The sequence below is a fragment of the Fulmarus glacialis genome, unplaced genomic scaffold (assembly GCF_000690835.1).
Source record: "Fulmarus glacialis isolate BGI_N327 unplaced genomic scaffold, ASM69083v1 scaffold17941, whole genome shotgun sequence".
In the NCBI taxonomy this organism is placed as follows: Eukaryota; Metazoa; Chordata; class Aves; order Procellariiformes; family Procellariidae; genus Fulmarus; species Fulmarus glacialis.
The window spans coordinates 18,752-39,964 of NW_009191207.1; the positions used below are offsets into that span (position 1 = coordinate 18,752).

Below are 21,213 nucleotides of genomic sequence, written 5' to 3' on the forward strand. Positions count from 1 at the left end.
GCAGTCCCAAGGGACACAAAGAGCAGCAATGATTGTGGTCTGTGGCCTCACCTGATACTCCTGTAAAGCTGCATAGTGCTGGGCAATCTTGAGGTAATATTTGGCTGCTGTCTGTTTCTCCTGCAAGTCCAAAATGTAGATGGCCTTCTTCCACTGCCGGGCTCCCAAGGCTGCCTCAATGGCCTTAATCGAGCACCTAGCATCAAAACCATAACTCTTTACAGCCAGCCAGCAGCCATCTCCTCCAGCTGAGTTAACCCAGGGAGACCAAAGTGGTCTGCTGCTTGATTCTTCTTCCTGGGTTAGAGCAGCAAAAAGGATCTGAATAACTGGTAAAGCTAAGGGGAAAGAATGAAGAACTAGGACAGCAGGGAAGAATAATCAGGGCTGAAAGACCTTGGGAGAGATGTGGGAAGGCATCCATGGTCAGGGCCAGCAGAGACTGCAAATAAGCACCAGGGGCACTGACAAAGTGGGGTCAAGGGGGCTTATTCAGGCAAAACCCCCTGATGATTTAAGCAAACCGTATCAGCTTCACAGCTTGCCAGGTTATACTGCTGCTGGTTATACAGCCATCACCTGCCCCCACCTGGCTTCGATATAATGGTTAATAGCAGCATCCAGCTGTTTCTGCTGCACCAGATGGTCTCCCCAGGCTTCTTCCAGCTTCACAACTTCTGTGGGAAATGCCAGGCGAGCCAGCTCCACTGCTGTAAGGGGACATGATAGCTGTTACGCTGAATCCAGAAAGGAAGCAGAACTGAGGCGAACATGGGCCTCGGATGGCGCGTAGAGGGAGGGGAATGGTGACTGTCTAACCCACTCCAGCTCCAACGGGCTACCCAGCAATCTGGACCCTATGGAGAGCTGGAACAAATCCATGCTGGTACAGTCAGCATGATCAAGGCCTTCGGAAAAGGATCCTGTTCTGGGACTGTGTGTGCAGGTACAACTACATGAAAATACATGCATTGAATGAAATGATACATGGAAGCTTCAGAGCATCGAGGCATCTCTGGGCTCCAGGGCAACAGCTCACGTTGCCACCAGGCTAGAGTACCCAGGCTCCTGCTGGGAATGGACGGGGGAGGAATATATTTAGCACAGTACCTTTCAGGTAGGCACTGCCCTTGCAATAGCACTCCAGAGCCTTCTGTGGGTTCCCGACCTTCTCAAACAGGTCTCCAGCCTAATGACAAATACAAGCTGCCAGTTTCCAGAGCCGCTCTTTCCCCACACCATCGTGCACCCTACCAGCCCCATGTACAGAGCTTGTCAGTCCTGTCATGCAGACTTCTCCATCAGCTATGCCTTCCCCACTAACCAAGAGCATGAGGATAAAGGGAACTTCTAGGAAAGACTGCATGTGCTGAGACCATTGTCCTCTCTGCTGATCGACATACCCCAAGTGTTTTTCTGGGGTACCATCTTCTAACAAGGTAAGAGTTTTTGAGACAACCTCCCTTCTCTGCACAGTGGCTGATGCAGCAACAGCCTTTTCTGTGACCACGGCCCCTAGGAGCTCCGCTACACAGATGATCATACGGGAGCCCTGAGCATGAGTAGTGAAGGGGGAAACTCAGCCTCTTGCAGCAGAAGGTTTTTACCCTCTAGGCAAGGGTGGCAGCCAACAAGGTGGGATGAGGCTCAAAGCTTGTAGAACTTAGAACATAATATAAGAAAGGCCATCCTGACAGACCAAAGATTCATTCCCTTCAGTATTTGAATGGTAGCAAAAAACATGTCAAGAGAAAGATTGTAAGAACAGAGCAAGTATACACCAGCCTGTCCTCCATTATGTCTATCCATCTCTGACAAACATTGCAGAAGCTTCCTGAGTTTGTGTCATGATGCCCTCACATCATCATATTTAATGGTTTTTGACAGACTCTACCTCCATGATTTGTCTAATCACTTTTGGACCATTTATACTTTTGGTAATAAAACAGCTAGCAGCAATGAGTTCCACAGTTACCCTTTCAACTGAAGGCTTAAGAAAAGGTGACAGGTTTGGAAAAGCACAAAATTCTCTTGGGTCAAAATGAAATGGTCAGAAAATGCCAAAGGTAAAATGTGACTGGAGAAATGTAATTTAAGCAGGGCATATAAAATAGGCCAGCAAAAATAAGTGGTTTTTTTCAGACAACACATAACTGAACTGGGTAGCTCACAGCCAACGTTGTAGATCAAAAAGTACAGATGGTTCAAACAATAATTTGAGAAGCTCATGGAAGTTAAATCCATCAAGAGCTCTTAAACATAAAAATGAAACTGTTCACACACACTATAGTCTGCAAACTGCTGGAAACCACGAAAGTACACTAGGGGAAGTATCACCCTACGTTTGCCTGCTCTGTTCTTTATATTTCTTTCTTAAACATCTGCAAGAAGCCACTGTTGGCGAGGATAACAAGCTGTGCACTGGTCAGACTCAGCACTGCTTTCTTACATTAACATGATCATGTGCTGTGTGAAAAACACCCTTTTGTTTTAAAACTGTCACCTAATCATAAGTAGTTACCAATTTTTTGTGTTATTAGACAGAGAATAATCACTTCCCTTCTCTATGATATTCATGGTTCTACAGATTGTCTTCATAACATCCTTTGTTTTTCTTCCTTAGCTTTTCCATTTAGACTATGCTTATATGAAAGCTGTACCATCATTTTCTATTCTACTATGAGGAAGCACTCTACATTTTCACAGTGATATCAAGTGTTCTGTTCGATTCACAACTCCTTTCCTGTTGGTTCCTACCTTCCCAAGGGCCTCCTTGACTGAACACTCCTGAACACTCAGATGATGTTTCAGAGACATGTTGCCAATGAGTTGTGATCTTTTTTCCAACTAATAACAGCAATTCTAGACCTCACTTGTGTATATAATGGATGCAGTTAGGATTTCCTCCGAAATGTTAACTGCAAATTTATCAACACAGAATTACATCTGCTGCTTTCCAGCTCAGTCCCCCTGCATCTCACGGATGCAGAGGACAGCTTTGATGCCACTAAGAAGAAAGCTCAATGGAGTGGGCCACTCACCTGTTCATACAGTTCTCCTCTGATCAGTGCCGTGGAGACCCTATTGATGACATCCGAATTGCTCAGGAGCTCATCCCTGCTCATGGCGAGCCGTGCTGCTTTGGCTGGCAGCCCAGCCCGCAGGTATAAGCTGATGGCTGCCAGGTAGTCGCCCTGTCCCTCTTGGACCTCCCCAGCTTTCTCTTCCTGCTGGGTATCTAGCAGCCACTGGTAGTAACCCCGACGCAACTTATCCAGCATCGGGTGTCCCTGTTGAGAAATGCAGCATTAGCTGATCTGGGCAAGGCAAGATGTTGTCCTGCTCATCCTGCAGGCTCTGAACAGCTAGTTCATGGCACCAGACTCCTTGTTGCCCAGCTAAACTAAGCAACTGCAGTTAGCAGAAAGCACAATGCCAGCCCCGTGCACCACTGCATCATCCATTCTTTTCTGAAGCCTTAGATATTCCTAAACCAATTTCAGTAGCTTTTCTCCCTCACTTCACCCAGGTCCATGCTTACATCAACGCAACCTTCCTTTCTGCTTGGAGCTCCTCCAAGCAGAAGTGAGGTCCTGATAGGGCAGGTGAAGAGAACCCAGACCTTGAATGGACTCCTAACCAGAAGACTTATCAAGCAAGCCCAGCCCACAGTCCAGTGGGCTATATTCTGTACCTTGGCCTCGGCAACCACAATGCATTCATCCCACATGTGCAGCTCCTGGTACATGTCCATGGCCTCCTCTGTGGCGTTCTGTGTCAGAGAGCAAAGTGTCAGCCTGAAGGTTCCATTTGGCAGACACATTGCCATTGAGCTCTCACAGTGTAGAAAACACATGAAAAAGTGAACTGTCCCCTTTACATGAATATACATCCTCTCTCACCCTCTTTGTGCACGTCAGGGCAATCGTACACCTTGGAACAAGAAATATCTCCTTCTATTTCAGAGCAAAAACTCTTCTCCCAGCAATATGCAACCTCTTCCTTTTCTCTTTCACACCAGGGCACAAACCTCCCTGCTCAGAAATAAATGAGACCTTTTCTGCTCCTTATTGCTTTACTCACTTGTTCCAGGAAGATCATCTCTGCCAGCTTGTAGTTCTTGTCTAGCATGGCCAAGCGGGCACGCACCAGATAATAGTTTGTACCATCCCCACCCTGCAGACAACATCAGTTAGCTCAATCAGTTTGTTGAGTGAAAGAACAGGCTCTGGAATGGTACATGGGAGGAGATTGCAGGTGGGGTCTGTGTCATTACAGAAACTGAAGAAGACAGATGAGAATTACAGAAGTGACAAGATGAGAGCAATATGAAATAGCTAGCCAGAAGAGGGACCTGGCAGGCGTGGATGAAGGATTATGTCAGCAGTTTCTACACGACCAGGTCCTGGTCTGTAAGCAGGACACTGGTGAGCACGGACACAGAAGATAACCTGTATGCAAGTGTTTACAGGAAAGCAGCTGCCCTGCATAGCAGAAAATGTTTGACTCACATGATCTTGAGCTGCCTGGTCAGCAATGGTATTTGTTTCATGCAGAAATCGAGCCTTTGCCATGTTGCCCAGAGCTGCAAAGCACCTGGAAAGAGCAAAGCAGTTAGTCAATAACTGGGTTTTGTTGCCCACTTTTGGTCCAAAAAAAGAAAATCAGAACCTGGGCAGTAGACCCAGCTCTGCAAGCTGGAGAGGTGGCGTAGCCCTGCTTCAGGAGAAGGATTTTGCCAAGACCCATGTTCAGGTGTGCCCTCTAGCCCTGCTCCATGGGAGAAGCCCCAGACATGACCAGTGCCCATGCTGCACTTCCCCACGCTTCAGAGATGCGCTGAGCTTGTCCATGTCTGTCAGCTCCCTGAAGCCTTGCTATACACTGCTTTGGGTTGCCATCAGCAAAAATTTATGCTACAGAGTGATGTCTTCCTGTCCCCAGTTCTAGCATTACTGTCTAGGATAAAAGGGCAAAGTCATTGCCTGGAATAGAGAACACTTAATTCTCCAATGCAGTGAATCTTCCAGGCCACACAAAAAGTCACATCTTTAGTTAGATCCTGGTTTCTGTGAGGGATTCAGCAAAGAGAGTGTTTAAGCCAGAAAAATGTTATAGCTTCTTCCTGTACCTCTCTGCAATATGCAGCTGTCTAGCTTCCAAAGCCAGTCTGCTTAGGGTCTTCCACATGGCTTCTGTCTCTGTGGACATCTCCAGTGTCTCCAAAAACGCAGTAGCCCTTGAGACAGAGAGATTTGCAGACTTTCAGTAACAGAATAGAAAAGTTTTCTGAGGAAAATCCTAGGCTGAGACAGGAGCTTCCCAACAAGAGTTGCACTGAAAACAAAGCAAGCTGTGTGTGACCAGTTCTGAAGAGGATTGTATAACACAGGGCCTGACACATCAGGGAAAAGTTCAGTGATCTAGGTGATGCCTATCTGCGCTAAGGTACTTAGAGGCAGATGGTCACCAGAAGGCTGTAGCAGTGTGAGGCAAGTCCAAAGTGTAGTGTCTGAAGTAAGTCCCCGATGCAAAGTCTCTCAAGTGGTATCAGTGCTATGAAATTTTCTTGCCCAGTCAATTTTAAAGCTCTATAACAATGTCAGCCATGCCCAGGTGGCTACCATCACTGCTTCAGGCAGTCAGTTTTACTCTGCACAGCTCCTGAATGTTTCCATGACAGTCACCATCCCTGGAGGGGCAGCAGCAAAAGTGCTTGAGTACCACTTCACATCTGGCTGCTACAGAATACAAACTTACTCACTGCAGGTAAGTGAAAACTGCCTTCAGTGAATTTCTGTCAGTGTCAATGGGACCAGACTGGCCAGTCTCTCGTGCCACAGAGTTTGAAACCACAGAGCTCTCAAGATGAAAAAGCTGAATATTCACTCCTGAAGGACTCTGCTGCACATTATAGCCAGACCTGGCACCAGTATCATGCTCAGAGCCTAAACTTCAACTCCGTATGGAAAGCTGTGCTGCTGTAGTTCATGGATTGCTGACCCTCAGATGTCTGTTATGTGAAGTGGGCTACCTGCCATCACCATGTGGTGTATCTAGCACTTACCTGTGATAATCCCCATCATCAACGGCAGTTCCAAACTCTATGAGGCCTTCGTCCAGGGTGTAGGACACGGTGTTCACCCCTTCAGATACTATCACTTCAGTCTTTCCATCATTCCGTTCCAAGTCTACAATATCGCCCTGGAAAGAGTACCAGCTATCAACTCTCCCATGTTCTCCTCAAGTATGTGGGGTAGCAGGGATGTGAGGACAGCACTGCGACAGCTCTGCTGATTTAAGTTCTGCTGAATGAGCTCACACCAAGCAGACATCATCTTTATCTCACCAGAGGGAACGAAAAAGCCACTGAGCAGCTCCTTGCTGTATTAACTGTCTCCAAGTTCTGCCAGAAATGCCTGCCACAAAGTTGACAGATGAGCTCGTATTTTGTCCAGGAGAAACTAGCAGTTCCCTTCTGTCTCCCTTCTGCAATACTACCCTATTCCCACACATGTGAGCAAGAAGTAACAGAAACTGCTGGAGGTAATCGAAGTCTCCACAGTTTTACCTTCAGAGGAAACATGGTGACTCGCTCTGGAGCATCAATGTTATACCAAATGCAGAGGCTGTTTCTGTTCTGAGCCACCACCACATCACTGCCTGGGACCCACTGCACATAGGAGCAATAGTTCAAAATGGTAGTCTTGGTGCTGCTTTCAATGTCATAGAGCTGCAACTAGATGGGAGAACAGGAGAAAAAGGCTCAGCTGGGCTCATGAACACAGTAGGAACATCTAAGCAAGCATCTTGTAAACAGATATTACCAACCAGGAATCAGACTTTTTCCAAGATACATAGCCCAAACTTCCACACTGCTATTTACACACATTACTATCCGAGACTTAAGACCATTTTTAACCCTTGCAGTATTTTAAGCAGCATGCTCAAATCCTGGCTTCCTTATTGCTAGGCACATAAGTATATAAACCAGAATATGCCTTGTGCTACTTCAGTTCCCTCTTAGTTGCAGAGCTGAACAGGAGAATGATCTCTTAAGTCCTTCATGCAAACAAACTGGGGGACCAAGACGGGCCTTCCTCTGCAGTTCTGGGCTGAACTGTCCATCCTAGGTAGAGTCCTATTGCAAGAACTGTCGCCAATAAGGTGAGAGGGTGTTTGTTTGTAGAATACACTGCCCTGAAACAAACCTGACAATTTGGAAGGTGTAACCTGATACATGGCATAACAAAGATGTATGTAACTTAAAAGATGCCTTGTAACTTAAAAGTCCTAGGCTGTCCCTGCTCCTTGTCATAATTGTCCTCACCTAACAAAGATGAGAAAGAGAAAAAGAAAAGACAATTGTGCTAGTCTCAAGACATACCAGTCAAAAGAGAACAAGAACGTCCCTGTTTCAGTCTGTACCAAACCGGTTGGAGAAATATGTACAGACATAGCTTAGGAGAATCATGGTACTGTCTGATTTAGGCTGGTGGCAGTATTTAATGAAGGGGCTGCCTATATAGCCTCTTGAGAGGCCTGAAAAGGAGCCAAAAGAGGCAAAAGCAATCTTGATGATGCCACTGCCTCTTGTTGAGACAGGAGGAATTAGAGGACCCAAATATAAACTGAAAAAGACTGCAGAAATAAATATAAAAAGATATATTGCTGGGAAAGCTCTCTCTTCTCACATGATAGGACACACACAGCCTTGAGGAAATGTACATATCACTTACAAATAGAAGCCTGTTTCAGCTGGTGCAGGCTGCAATCATTGTTAGTACCTTTCTGAAGAGTATCAGTGAAGCAGAGCCCAAACAGAAGCCCTTGCTATTGGCAGTGATTCAGTCTCCTTTGTAGTGAAGGTCTGTCTTGACTGATACTTTTATGGACATGTGAAAGTAGTGTCCTAAAGAGCTCTAGACATGGAACAATCCTCCTTCTGAGAGTTAAGAGGGTCTTGATTACAGAGGTACTCTAACGCAGATGCAGGCATTACATTTTTTGCAAATCCACATTGGGCTGCTCCTTCTATTTCTCTGGAATCACAGAGTACTTGTAGGAGTCCTTGTTCTGTGATGGCCCAGAACCAGAACTACAGTCTTCGTGCAAGAAAGCCTACCTCCAGTACACTCTTGTGAGAGAAGTCCGTGGTAAAGAGTTTGTGAGGCAGCAGATGTATGCACTGCAATCTTTGGCTACAAAGTTGAGCACACTGGTTGCTAGCTGATAAGCTTGGCAGCAATGAATCAGCCTGTGTATGACTGATAACAAGCAGACAAGTAATTAATTTGAGATCTGTGGTTCCCAAGCAAGAAGATAACTCTGCACCCCCTACAATCTATGAAGCAATCTTAAGGGTCAAGCTGCCAAAAATGACGAAGGAGGAGCAGCTCAGTGAAGAAGCCTGGGGTTCCTGTCTGAAATGTGAGGGGTGAATTCAGAGTTTCTTCTGAGATGAGGCTGAGAAAGTTCTCAGGGATTTCAACACATATGCATGTATGAACATAATACTTTACCCATCCTTTGACTAAGGAGAGAGGTACAGCCAATGTGGAAATATTCTACTGCAGACTGACAGCCCCCAATGGGATCTGAACTCTGGAGCAATTAAAACCATCCTGTGATGAACTGCAGTGCTATAGCTGGGGTCCGCCACAGCATCTGGGACACTTGCGTAGAAATTCTAGATGTGAATTAGACCATTGTCAAGAGGGCCATATTGTCTTCTCAGGACACCCTTGTGACAAGAGGAGCAAATGAAGTCAAGTGGTCAAGGAGCCTTACGTTCATAATAGTGAAGAAGGCTTGACAGTAAACTGAGTGGAACTGTAATACAATTGATAAATACATCTTCTGGCCTGCTGCAGTGAGCTTCTTCAGCTGTATCTGTACAGCTAAACTAAACATGGCTAGGACATGAGGTGAATACCTGCACATCATAATCTGTAGTGTGAAACCATTACCATGATTTTGGGCATAGTTTTGTCCTGGGCTTATTAGTACTCTCTGAGACAACATTCAGTCATGGTCTGGGAATCAGCACAAGCCAAGGACCATACCGAACAAGCTATTTGGTTGTGACTACCCTGTTTTAGAGAATTAGAGAATTCATCTTATAGACATAAGCCAAGCTGTTGCAGAGAACACTTTTTTTAAATTTACATGTTTAAGTGCAACAATAGGGTCCTCATCCTGAGATTAACCCACTTGTCTCCATCTCACAGCAGCAGAGTCTATGATTTTCATTTTCAGGTGTGATGAGATGGAGCAAGATGTCTAGTAACTAACTTCAGAATTAGTTATGACTCAAGACCAAACATGCAATGCTGCCAGCTCATGCAATCTGAACACGGACTATGTTCCTCAAAGGAGTGGTCAAAAAATCAGGAGTACTTCATATGTGTTTCTCACCTCCCTCTCTCTATTTGGGCATATCTGTCTTTACCTCTCCCCAGGGATGCCGTCTTGCCACACTCCCCCAGATGCACCCGCCTCACCCTCATCTTCTTGTCCCTGAAGAGTAGTTTGTGGCCTGTTTCATTCAGCTCCAGCCAATCAATCTTGCTGTCATGGCTGATAGTGCCAGCATTGTAGCCACCAACAAGGTCCACTTGGGAAGAAAAGAAAGGATGTGCCCCGAAGTGCTGAACATTCAATGCTTTCCCATAGGGATCAGGTGCTTGGGACCTAATTAGGGCAGGACCCATTGGCAAACACACTGTGACATGAAAAGCAGACTGCAGTGACATTTTATCTTGATGCCTTATCAACAGCAGTAACTCTCTCCCCCCTCTGTGAGCATGCACAGATCACAGGCAGTGCAGGCAGCAATATCATCATGCTGAACTGCACAAAATCTCAGGTCCAACCTGCCAAAAGCCGGGCAGCCTGGTCTCTAGTGGTCTGCTGCCAGGCAGACTGAATGCAAAGGGGGCCTTCAGAAATCTGCTGCTTGGTAGAGTGAATGCAAAGAGGGCCTTCAGGGATATGCTGCCTGGCATAGAACATAAAAAGGAATCAGGAAGGCTGGCAAAATACAGGAGAGGGACGTTTACATTCACCTGTTGCTATAGTCTTGATGTCTATCAGATAAGCCAGTCTCTTGTTGTTCTCCACGCCTCTCTGCCGTCTCTCGTTGATACGGACACTATTATATGAAGGGAATGATGACCGTTACCTTTTCTACTCTCTAAATTCACAGGACTGAATCACAGTTTCCCCAAGCACGTGGAGCCTCTTGCAGTTCTCTGACCTGTGACTCTTGCACAGTACCTACGGCTGCCTCAAATGAGAACAAACCTTTCTGATTCATGGCTTCACTCCGGAAATTGCCCCTCTGGAACCAGGGTCCCCAAGAGCAAATTAGTTACACTGCTTCCACCTCCTCCGAGCAGCCCATGATCCTCCCTTCTCTCGAATCAAAAAATGGAGTATAGTATTTCAGAGGGACAGAGGAGGTCCTACTGGCATCTAGAGTCCCTGATAATGCTGTACTAGGACCAGCTGGATGCAGAGATGCCTGAGTACATGCACAGGAGGTCCCTCTTCAGCAATAGCCAAGTCAGGCTTCAATAAGCATGTATCAGAGGAAAATGGTCGCTTGTGCTTCTAAAACCTTACAACCATTAAGTGTAACTGAGAAATTAAACCCCACCATCAGTCGCTTTCAGAAGCAGATTACTCAGGACCCAGTGTTTGGGGGCTGCGTTCTACAGAGTCTACTTCCAAGTGTATATATCTGACGTCACTCTCACAAAATGCCTCTACTGGCCACACAGGCAGGTGGGACACTTACCTGACAAGATGAGGGTTCATGAACTCTGTGCGGACAGACCCCAGGATGTCATTGCTTCCATATTCCACCAGTGTCAGCTCTCCAGCATTAAATATCATGCAGACCTGAAGGTGACAGGGGAATACATTCTTACAGAAAAGCCACATAAGCACACATACCTACTAGTGAGGTGTGCAGAAAAGAACTCTGCTGCACACAAGTCTAAATCCAAACCCTCTGGGATGAGTAAGGAATTGTCCTTGGCTTCCTGTTGTGACTGCCAGCTTTTCCTCAGAGTTGGGGATTTTAGTTCTGGGCCTATCGGTCCTGCAGGAGCCAAGCTGTCACCCTGACAGCTGTATTCTGTACTTCTAACATCCTCTCTGGCCGTTGCTCTTTTATTGCTCTGCTCTTCTATAGGGTTATAACTTGTATAACTTGACAGTCCGTACACTGAGTTTGTTCTGTACCTGGTATGTGCAAAAGGCAAGTATGGGGAGGAAGCATATCAGGATCTGCATGGAGAGGGTAAGCCAAGGAAATTGCAGAGAAACAGGATTTTCCAGACGTCCAGCTGACACTTTTTCTGCTGGTGCACATACTGCTTTACTCACCATTCATGGATAGCATCCTGTCCCATCCAACTTACGTTCTCATTGTCGAAGAAGAACTTCTCATTCCCTCCAGATCCTTGCCATGCCACCTACAAAGCAATGGCATGGAGTGAGCAAATGTCAGGCTAACAGCTCCTGCAGGGGACCAGGTTGCAGGCATTGTGGTCTACTGTCCACCTCTCAACTCCCACAACAGATAGCAAGAATTACACTGCAGAAGGGATCATGTTCCAGCACTTCAGCTGTCAATACTGTTGTTCAGTCATTCCCAGCTTGCAAGTTCCTCACTTCCCTCTCCTTTTTTTAACCTCTGTTTCAGACTCCTGTTGTCTTTGTGTAGTATCTTATTGCCTTCTGGACAAGAGGCCTTTATGTGACCAATGTACTCCCTCTAGCCTATTCTTTCACAGGCACTTCTCCACCTTCCTCAGACTAACTTTGTTATAAAAAGCACCCCCAACAGCCTCTTTGCCTCCATAAATCTCCACAGAATCAGTGCTACCATTTGTAGGGGCAGAATCTCCACACCGCATGTAGCTGAAACCCTTCTTTTTTGGAGTCATGTTAGCAATGACTGATCAGCATAGTGCCAGTGGGGGACCAGCTGATTTGGAATTTGAGAAGAGCACTGGATAATGCAATAGTTACTGTGATGACAACAGGCAAGTGGTCAGAGAGGCAGAAAACTGAAAACTAAGGCTGCAGCTGTCCTTTTTCTTCCTTGAGACCTCCCAAGGTCCCTTCCAACCTGAATTATTCTATGATTCTTTGAAAATAAATGTATTGTTTCCATGCACAAAACATATCCTTTGAGTTACAAAGTTAAGGAAATGCCACAGATTTTCCAGTACCTCACTGAGCTTGTTGGAGCTGATATCACCCAGCAGTAACGTGTCTGAGGTATGGGCTACCAGATATCTGTCTTTCCCTAAGATCTTCACCTCATCAATCTCATAACCATACTGGGATTTCAACACAACTCGAGCTCCTGTTGAGAGGTTCTTCACAATGACCTAGAGAAAGTAGGAAAAAGCAATATGAGGCCCTCTTTCCATGCACAGAGGAAGAAAACAGACTTCTTGCGCCATGGAAGATTACGCAACAGATGATATTTGAATATTTAGATGTCCCCTCACATCCTTTCACACTGCTTTTTAAAGAAACCTTACCATTCCTTTTGTATGGGATGACAACTGTAGTAGAAGTGTGGGATCCTCACTTCGGCCATTTAGAAGTTTCTAGCCTAATTGTAGGACTACTCAGGCCCCCGAGGATGAGTCACCCTCTAAGAGTCCTGCTGTCTCTCCACTGACTACAGAGGGGTGCCTGGACGGCTAGCTCACCCTTACTACCTGATTTTGAGCCAGGTAAAGTTGGCTGAAATGAAACCACTTAAGAAGCCTCCATTTGGCAGGGAGGTACCCCACATAAATTCACAAGCTAGGAAATAAACTCCATTGTCTTTGCTCCTAGCCAATTTCCACCCAGCCTTGACCCTGTCCCTGGAATATTCCCAATGCCTTTCCTGACAAGTTGCTATGAACAAACAAGGTGCAGATGTGTACCTAAAATACTTCGGTAATTTGCTGTGCCAATTTTAGCGCATATTTTTCAAGGCAGTGTAACTGTTTTAAAGGGAGGAAGGAATAAGGTAAAATGAGGTTTCAGAAAAATACACCATCATTCCCAACTCTTTCAAGTATAGTTTTACTGGGGCTGAAGCTAGTGACTGTACAGAATTTACAGGTTCCCTCAGCTGATTACAAGGAATCTGAATGATTGGGCCAAGGACTGAAGACAGATGATGGACAGGAAAGAAGCTGATGGCACCAAGAACTCCAAATATGTCTAGTTTTAGTAAGCATCCCATTTTCATGAAGACACATTACTTCATTGGATATTCTCTTACCTGGCTTGGTCCCACATACGTCATTTCAAATTTATTTTTGTAAATGCTTCTACGAAGGCAGCAGTCAAATTGTTCAACTCCTCCACACAGAGTGCCCTGGGGAAACAAACACATTGCACACAGACAGTGAATTCTGTTAAGAAGAGGTATTCTAGACCCTACTTACATGAAGAGGATCAGAGTTGAGACAGAAATCCACAGGTCTTGGCTGCTCTGGGGAACAGGGCTCAAGCCCCCAGATGCATGAGGAACAGCCCTATCATGACTTTCTTGAGAGAACAGATAGATAGAGAAATTCTCAGAGAAATAGAGCTTACCAAATACTGCCACATACATGGCAGAGCAAGAGAAGGGGTTAAACATCACCTTCATCCTCATCTTCCGCATTATCCCTCTCAGTTTTCCACTTCTCTCTCTCCCAGCCTCCCAAACTCTCCTCCCAGCAGAGTCGTTCCGCTTTTATCTCTTTCTTTATAACATCCCCATTCCCTTTCACTGCTTTCCTATTCCTTAGCCCCTTCCCTTTCTCTGCAAGTAATTGTTCACGTGTTCAATTAATTCTCTATCTGAAAATATTTCAAGGACTCTTAATTTTGTTGAACATAAAAAGAAAAGTTGCAAATGGCAACCCTCCTAAATAATTTAAGTGCTTTAAAGAGTTATTCAACTTAATACAGAAAGATTTGCAGAAAGGTTAATTTAAAGAGCTTTAAAGAATTATTTAACTTAATAGAGAAAGGCAGATCAAGGCCCAAAGGCTGAAAGTAGAAGAAAGACAACTCTGAACTGAAAACATAGCACATAAACATAGAGTATAAGATCAGTTTTTATACTGCTTCTCACAGGTGCTCAGAGGAAAGAATGCTCATGAGACTGCTCTAGAGAAGCTATGCTGACCTTATTATGCTTCTGTGAAAAAAGGAAGACTGCTGCTACCAATGAGCCATTACACAATCGTCCATGGTATCTTCCAGCTTCATACTCTGCACTCTACACATCTGACTGCAGCAGTGTCCCTTGCACAAGGTCTCAGCCTAGGCACCTTGCATCGCACACCTAGGTGATGGTGTGACCACCCTCATAAGCCCTCCCTGTACCACATCACTTTGTTCTCAGGAGCATGCACAAGACTGTGCCTGGTGCGTGGCTCATGGGCTCAAGGTTGCTGACTGATGATACAAACCACACAGATCCGTGAACCATCCCTCTTCCATGCTAAAGCTGTGATGGTGTAGAGGTGAGCAATTTCTTTGGGTTTGCCTTCCTCCCAGGCACTGCGGCGTGGGCTCCAGTTCAAAACCCTTAACCTGGGAGAATAGATGAGAAAGCAGAGACACGAAGAACTGTGTATGGTTGAAGAAGAAAGCACTATAAAAAAGAGACTTTACCATCGGGCACCATACCTATCATAACTGCCAATGACGACAGACTGGCCGCCAGGACTGGCAGCTGCTGTGGTAAATTCCTTCTCTGACGAGTCCCGGCTATAGTCAAAGGTTTGAATCACATTGCCTTCCCTCCCATAAGCTACAATCTTCTTATCACAGCCTGCAGCCACAATGCTGTTGGAAGCCCAGGCGAGGGCATAAGGAGGACAGGGATGCATCACCAACTTACCCTACATTAGACAAGAAAGAACATCCTGAAAACGTGAATGGCTCTAGCCCCCAACTGGCCTCTGTATTCAGCTATCACAATGAGACCAGTATGAGGCCCTTCTGTAAAGTCCAGTTCATGGGGCTTGCTTTGTCTGCCTGCCTGAGTCTGTAGGAAGGCAGACTGAAAGCAGAACTGAGAGATGTATCAACTATTCCATTCATTTAATTGGGAGAAAAGATTTCTGATGCCAGTAAGAAGACCAGTACCATTAACTAGACTGGGACGCACTCTTAACATAGCAGAGTATACCAGCATATCATGCTAGAGAGCAGGCATGCTCAAACTGCTTCAGTTGGAGAGAAAAGATCCGAGTGAGAATACCATTCCCTTCACCACAGCTTGAAGCAGAGAGACTACTCCTTTTGGAGAGAAGCAGGAGGCTCAGGACAAATGCTGGGTGCCTAGAGTATCCTGTCCGCAGGCAGGGTGTGAACTTGTGATTCAGGGTTAACTGGGATAACTACACATTGCTTAGTGAGAAGACAACAATAGCTATTCCCTGGAACCCTACCCATTCAAGCGTCATTCTCCTGGACACTCTAAAATCAGATCTTTCCAGACCTGAAAAGCTTTATGTCTCATACACAAAAACGTAACTTCCTCTCTTACCACTGCACTCAGTGTATTTCAAAGCCATCTAGTCACAGTTCTCCATAAAACCTATGCTAGCAAGCACAGACTGCAGCTCCTCTCCAGACTTGCACTCCTTCCATGGCCTGATCCTTTTCCAGAGCCCTTGAGCTGGGAATAGGCTGTGCAAACAGGAATTTGCTCACTGAATAAGGATCTTTGATACCTGTGATTCACCTGAGCCCTCATCATCAAAGAAGAAGCGTACTATGGTTCCATCTGCATGGCCAGACAGGATTCCCTTCCCTGACACACTGCAAAGAAACACAGACAGGATGATGCAATATTGCAGTAAGACTTGCACCTTTATTTTCATATCCCTGCCCAGAGGAGCCAGTCCCAGGGTCATCGCTGATGTTCCTCATCAAAGGAACCTTCACCAAAGACAAGCTGGGTGATGAACACAAGAATATCTAGCACCTGTATCAGTGTCTGTAAAAACAAAGCAGACAAAAGTATGGAGAGTGGAAAGGCGAGTGGCCAGTTAAGTATCTTCATCACATAAAATCACAATAACCAACTTTCTGTATTACTAAAACAGGCTAAGTAACCTTAAGTGGAATAATGACTATGCACACAATTTCTTATAGCAAGGTATATCAAACAACCCTTGCATTGGAACTGCTCCAGAGGTGAGGCTGGATATTGTGACGCCAGGAATCCCTAAAAGCGACGCAATTTAGAGAAAAAAACATCAGGACAAATACTCCAGGCCTAAGTCCATTATTTGTAGCATTAATGTCTTGGGTACTTCTCGACACAAGCAGGGAGAAAAGAGCAAGGAAGAGGAAACAGGCCTAACGTAATGTACCCAGAAAGAACACTTTTTAATGATTCAAGTACAGAATACAAATTCTATGAACACTGTAATAATCCAGGAATCATACATCTGTCTTCTGTTGATTGCAATCCCAGATTTGTCATTGATACCATAGCAATAACAGCACGAGCTATGTTTAGAAATAAAATAAGAGGGGGAAGGGAATTGGCAGGGGGGGAGAGGAGGGGAAGCAGGGAAGAGAGGTGGGGGAAGGAGCGGGGCAGTGAAGAGAGAGGAAGAGAGAGAGAGGAAAAAGAAACCCTCTGAAATAGAGGCAAAGACAGACTTTGGAGGGATTTCTCAGCAGTAGGAAGTCAGAGTCTTAGACTAGGTTTAGGTTTTAATTTGTCTAGCACTCAAAAACCATAATGACACCATTTAGTGAAAATCCCACTGCTAGTACCATGACATATCTTAAATTTTTTAGGTAAAGGAAACTAAAGTAGTTAAAATGAAATCTAATTAAAATAATTTAAAATTGCACTTTATGGTTATTTTTCTAATTATAGCCTTGGCACAATTTTATCTGGCAGAATATTTTTATTTTTTTTAGTCCTTAAACTTGAATAATGTTAGTAATTAGCTAGATTAAGTTGACAAATTCAATCTTTTTAAAGTCATGGATTCAAACAAATCAATGTATGTAAGTAATCTCATGGGGACTTGCACCCTGAAATGGGTTTGAGGGACAACCAAACTGCATGGGCCAGTGTGGCATAGGCAGGTATCAGATTTTAGGAAGGAATTCCTTCTGGGAAGCACAGTATTTTATTATCTTGACAAGGAACTGACAGCAGAAAGACACTCTGGCAACCTTCCATACTGCCACCAGTTATGCCAGCACCAATAGCAGGTGGGAGACTGAGACAAAGCAGCGTAGGCTAAAGCAATGCCATACTCACTTGGAGGTTAGCGAGACCACATAGGAATCTGTCCCATAAATGGTGGAAGACTTGTTGTTCTTTGTATTTGCTAAACGAACCTGAGAAAGAGAATCTGATCAATGTTGCTTCTGCCTGCAGAATGTGGATTTCCCCCGGTGTAATGTCCCCAGAGGTTTCCCAGTCTATGACCAGCGCTAGAAATAACAGGAAGCCCATTGCTCTCTGGTAGGTTGGAGAAGAAGTGGAAAAGTTGGAGTCACACTTCCACATTTCTAGAAAGGGTCGGAAAAAGGACCAAATGATCCAGTAGAACCTCCAAGGACTAACTGGGAACCAGAACCAGAAAATTCAAGTCAGTGGTGTAATCCCTTTGTTGCTATTCCGTGCCCAGTGCCACACAGTAATGGCTCCTACCCTGCAGCCCAGGTGCTTGCAGGCCCTGGTAGCCCTTGCATGGAAAAGAAAATCAGGCAAATAACAAGTTTCTCTACCTTTCCTTCGGCAAGACCAAAGACAACGATATTCTCCGCTGGCCACGATAAGCAGGTCACGGCACTCTGCCAAGGAGGAGGTAAAAAGAGAGATAAGAGCTCCACCCTACTTAGAAAGCTTCTTGCCCCATTGCTACATAAGACAGCTCATGAACAGTAAGACCACTCAGACCAAGAAAGAGGAGAGATGGGGGCATTTGGACAGACCTTAAAGTAGGATTGAGGCCGCCATGCTGAAGCTTGAACTAGGTAATAGTGAGCTGGGGTAAAGTAACAGGCTCAGAAGGGCTAAAGCAGGGCATCAAAGTTATACCAGATGTGTTCAGTATGGATGCTTTTCTCAGAAGATTACTCATTGATCAGACGTGTGGTTTTCCACATGCTATTGTTGAATGTACAAAATCATGGCTATTTTAAAAGATTTTTTGCAACAACAAGTATTAAAACATAAAAATAATGTGACTCTGCTAGCTTCTGTAATAGATATGAAAATATTTGTACATTGGACCTTCATTTGATGAATCAGAAATAGTCTTTATTTATATTTTTTCATTTATAAGCAAGATGGTTATCCGATGCTACCAAGTAGGTCAGGTAGAAACAGGTGAATTAAATCCAAACCAAAGGTATTCTCAAAATCTGAGGTGGGGGTCAGGATGAACAAAGCTGAGCATGAAACCCAACTGTAAGAGAGGGCCAAGAGAGTTAATGAAACCATTTCACATTTAAACTGAAGAATTTCAGTCAATAAGAAGGCTGGTGTTTGGCACTGTGCCACCAGCACTAGCCTCACTGGCTCATCTGTTCCATTTTAAGCATCTGGGCCTGCTTTAGACATATATACAGTCCATTTATTCATTTCACCTTCTATCCCCGACTCTTACCATTCACATCAGCAAACACAGCTACAATCAGATACCAAAATGTCCCTGGATATTTAAGCTGCTCATACTTTATATGTCCAACCAATGACCAAGACCCATTTTTTGTAACACCTGTTTCCCAGACATCCGTATATTTCCCTCATTATCTGCCAGACCCTTATTTTCAGTCTAACACAACCACAAGCAGCCCAGTGGTAGCTTAGAAACAAGCCTCACAAAGTGACAATTGCTCAGCTACTTGTGTAAAAAGGTCAAACTTGCACATGCTCATCCTGACCCTCTAGCAGGATGCCTTGCTTGCCAGCAGAGCAGAATAGTGTCACTGTATTCACAAGATGTGTAAGAGTGCCCAACAAGTTTTGCAAATGGCAGGACAGGGAAAGGGCTCAATAAATCATCTCTCATATTGACTGAACACACCAAAACATGTAAATCTCAATACTTAGTTACAGGAGAAAACTGGACACAGTGGTAAGAAACCACACATATAGCATTAGAAAAAATAAAGGATTTATTATGATAGAAATGGCATGGGAAAAATGAGAGAATGAGAGAAAAGAGAAATGAACCACTACATTAAAAATACAAAAAACTGCACGCGTGCTGCGCACAGCATCTAAGCCTCGCGAGAGGCAAGCAGCCTCCCACCAGGCTGCGAGCCAGGTGCTGCAGCAAAGGGGAACCAGAGGGGCAGGAGGCTAGTCCTGCCAGCAGGCAGGTAGCAGGCAACAAACAACGAAAGGACTCTCCAGTGAGGCTACAGGTACCCACACCTGGGACAACCATGATGTTCAGAAAGGGACAAGTGGACACCAAGCCCCTCTTGCTCTCTTTTCCTCATGACACTCTATTCCAGTGTCATGACCACTCAGCACAGCAGCTCAACCACAGAGAAACAAAGGCTGACCAACAGCTTTCTTCACTTATCGCCAGAGCAACAGAACTACATGGCTTCCCCTCCTCCAGCCAGGAGTGAGTGTTCAGAGAGGCTAGAGGGCCCTCCCAAGCTGCCCTAAGAGCCGCCGCAGTGGTGGGCCATGACCCAGCCCGGAGGTGTAGGCTTTCAATCCGGAGGCTGAGGCTGCTCTTCACTCGAGAAGCAGCTTGAGAACGCCTGGCACAGAAACTCCAGCAACTCCATTAGGAGCAGCTCTGCCTACGTCTCCTGGGGATTTGGCCCAGGAGGATGACTCCTCCTAACTGGTACTGGCTTCTTCAGGAGCATAGCAGAGAACTCTTCTAGTGACACAGAGAAAGTGGGGGTCATAGTGTGATGGCAACTGGATGGAAAGCCTAGGGCAGCTGCCGGACATTTGCTCCTGAAGGTAAAAGAACTAGTCAGTGCACTGTATTTTCTCATACAGATGGTCTTCTATGTAAGGAATTTATAACACCTTTGCGTTTTCCATCAACCTCAGGACAAGCCTCGCCAGAGACCTACTGAGTAGAGTGCTCTCTGACACACATAGGCAGAGCTAGAGGAGCAGAACACAAAGAAGGCCAAGGAGATAACCTGACTGAAATTACAAGCCTGAAGTCTTTGAACATGTGGAAACTGTGCAGTTTGACTGAATTCTGCACATGCTACATTTTAGTTAATATGGAACCTTGGGGCTTAGATTAGCCAACCTGTAAAAAATAGTTGGGCACAGAGTCACTCCTATTTTCCCTTTCAACTCCCTTAAAACATTACGTTTTAGTTAATATGGAATCTTGGGGCTTAGATTAGCCAACCTGTGAAAAATAGTTGGGCGCAGAGTCTCTCCTATTTTCCCTTTCAACTCCCTTAAAACATTCTGTCCACTGATGCCTAAAGTAGTCTCCAAAGTTTTGTAATTGACTGCATTGATCACTCAACAATTAATTCCTGTGTTGTACCCAGGCATTATGAGGCCTCTGAAGCTTGGCAAATAATACATGCCTCAAAATTTAGAGATTATCTTAGGATCTACCTCTTGGAGATCAAGTACCACTGACAGTTTGGCCAAGTACACCTGTGAGTATGAGCAGAGAGACATCTAATTGTCTTTACCCTACATATGCTGGAGAAAATGGAGTTAAACAGGAGTCTGGGTCTCACCGTTTGGATGAACTTGTTGCATATCACCTTCTTGTCGCCCCTGCAGAAAAAGGTAGATGAAAATGACTATCAGCGAAGCTAGTAATACTGCCCATTCTGCCTACCCTACTGTTTGTATACAGTCTGTTTTAGTATTGCCAAACACAAGCCATTTAAGTCTTGTACACTGTCTATCACAAACCAACTTCAGGCAGAAAATTAAAAAAAAAGCAACTTCTGAGCTTCCAAAATTCTGGTGACCTGCCTTTCTGAGTGCCTTTAACACAACACACACCAGCAAATGAGGCTGAAGTGAGGCAGATGCGTGCCACAGTTACACATCTATGAAACGGGACAGCAGCGTAGGCTCCACAGAAGTCACAGCAGCTACAGCTCCACAGAAGTCCATGGGGCCGGATAGGATCCACCCAAGGATAGGGAGGGAGCTGCCAGGAGTGCTCACCAAGACACTTTCAATCCTTT

The 21,213-nt window shown here is 45.1% G+C and overlaps 1 protein-coding gene across 1 annotated transcript in view; it reads right to left on the minus strand.

The window, feature by feature from the left end:
- IFT172 (intraflagellar transport 172) overlaps window positions 1-20,791 on the minus strand; it is a gene marked incomplete at its 5' end in the record, with an annotated part of 37,293 nt that extends 16,502 nt beyond the window's left edge. Inside the window, 22 exons of the mRNA XM_009586610.1 lie at window positions 52-196; window positions 590-710; window positions 1,111-1,189; window positions 3,042-3,290; window positions 3,695-3,772; window positions 4,084-4,176; window positions 4,512-4,596; window positions 5,132-5,239; window positions 6,068-6,204; window positions 6,572-6,739; window positions 9,504-9,616; window positions 10,068-10,153; window positions 10,802-10,905; window positions 11,430-11,483; window positions 12,246-12,407; window positions 13,304-13,399; window positions 14,487-14,610; window positions 14,707-14,921; window positions 15,759-15,846; window positions 17,315-17,394; window positions 17,788-17,853; window positions 20,752-20,791. Coding sequence (XP_009584905.1) covers window positions 52-196; window positions 590-710; window positions 1,111-1,189; window positions 3,042-3,290; window positions 3,695-3,772; window positions 4,084-4,176; window positions 4,512-4,596; window positions 5,132-5,239; window positions 6,068-6,204; window positions 6,572-6,739; window positions 9,504-9,616; window positions 10,068-10,153; window positions 10,802-10,905; window positions 11,430-11,483; window positions 12,246-12,407; window positions 13,304-13,399; window positions 14,487-14,610; window positions 14,707-14,921; window positions 15,759-15,846; window positions 17,315-17,394; window positions 17,788-17,853; window positions 20,752-20,791 — 2,491 coding nt within the window. The remainder of the gene's footprint in view (window positions 1-51; window positions 197-589; window positions 711-1,110; window positions 1,190-3,041; window positions 3,291-3,694; window positions 3,773-4,083; window positions 4,177-4,511; window positions 4,597-5,131; window positions 5,240-6,067; window positions 6,205-6,571; window positions 6,740-9,503; window positions 9,617-10,067; window positions 10,154-10,801; window positions 10,906-11,429; window positions 11,484-12,245; window positions 12,408-13,303; window positions 13,400-14,486; window positions 14,611-14,706; window positions 14,922-15,758; window positions 15,847-17,314; window positions 17,395-17,787; window positions 17,854-20,751) is intronic.
- Window positions 20,792-21,213: the final 422 nt, after the last annotated feature.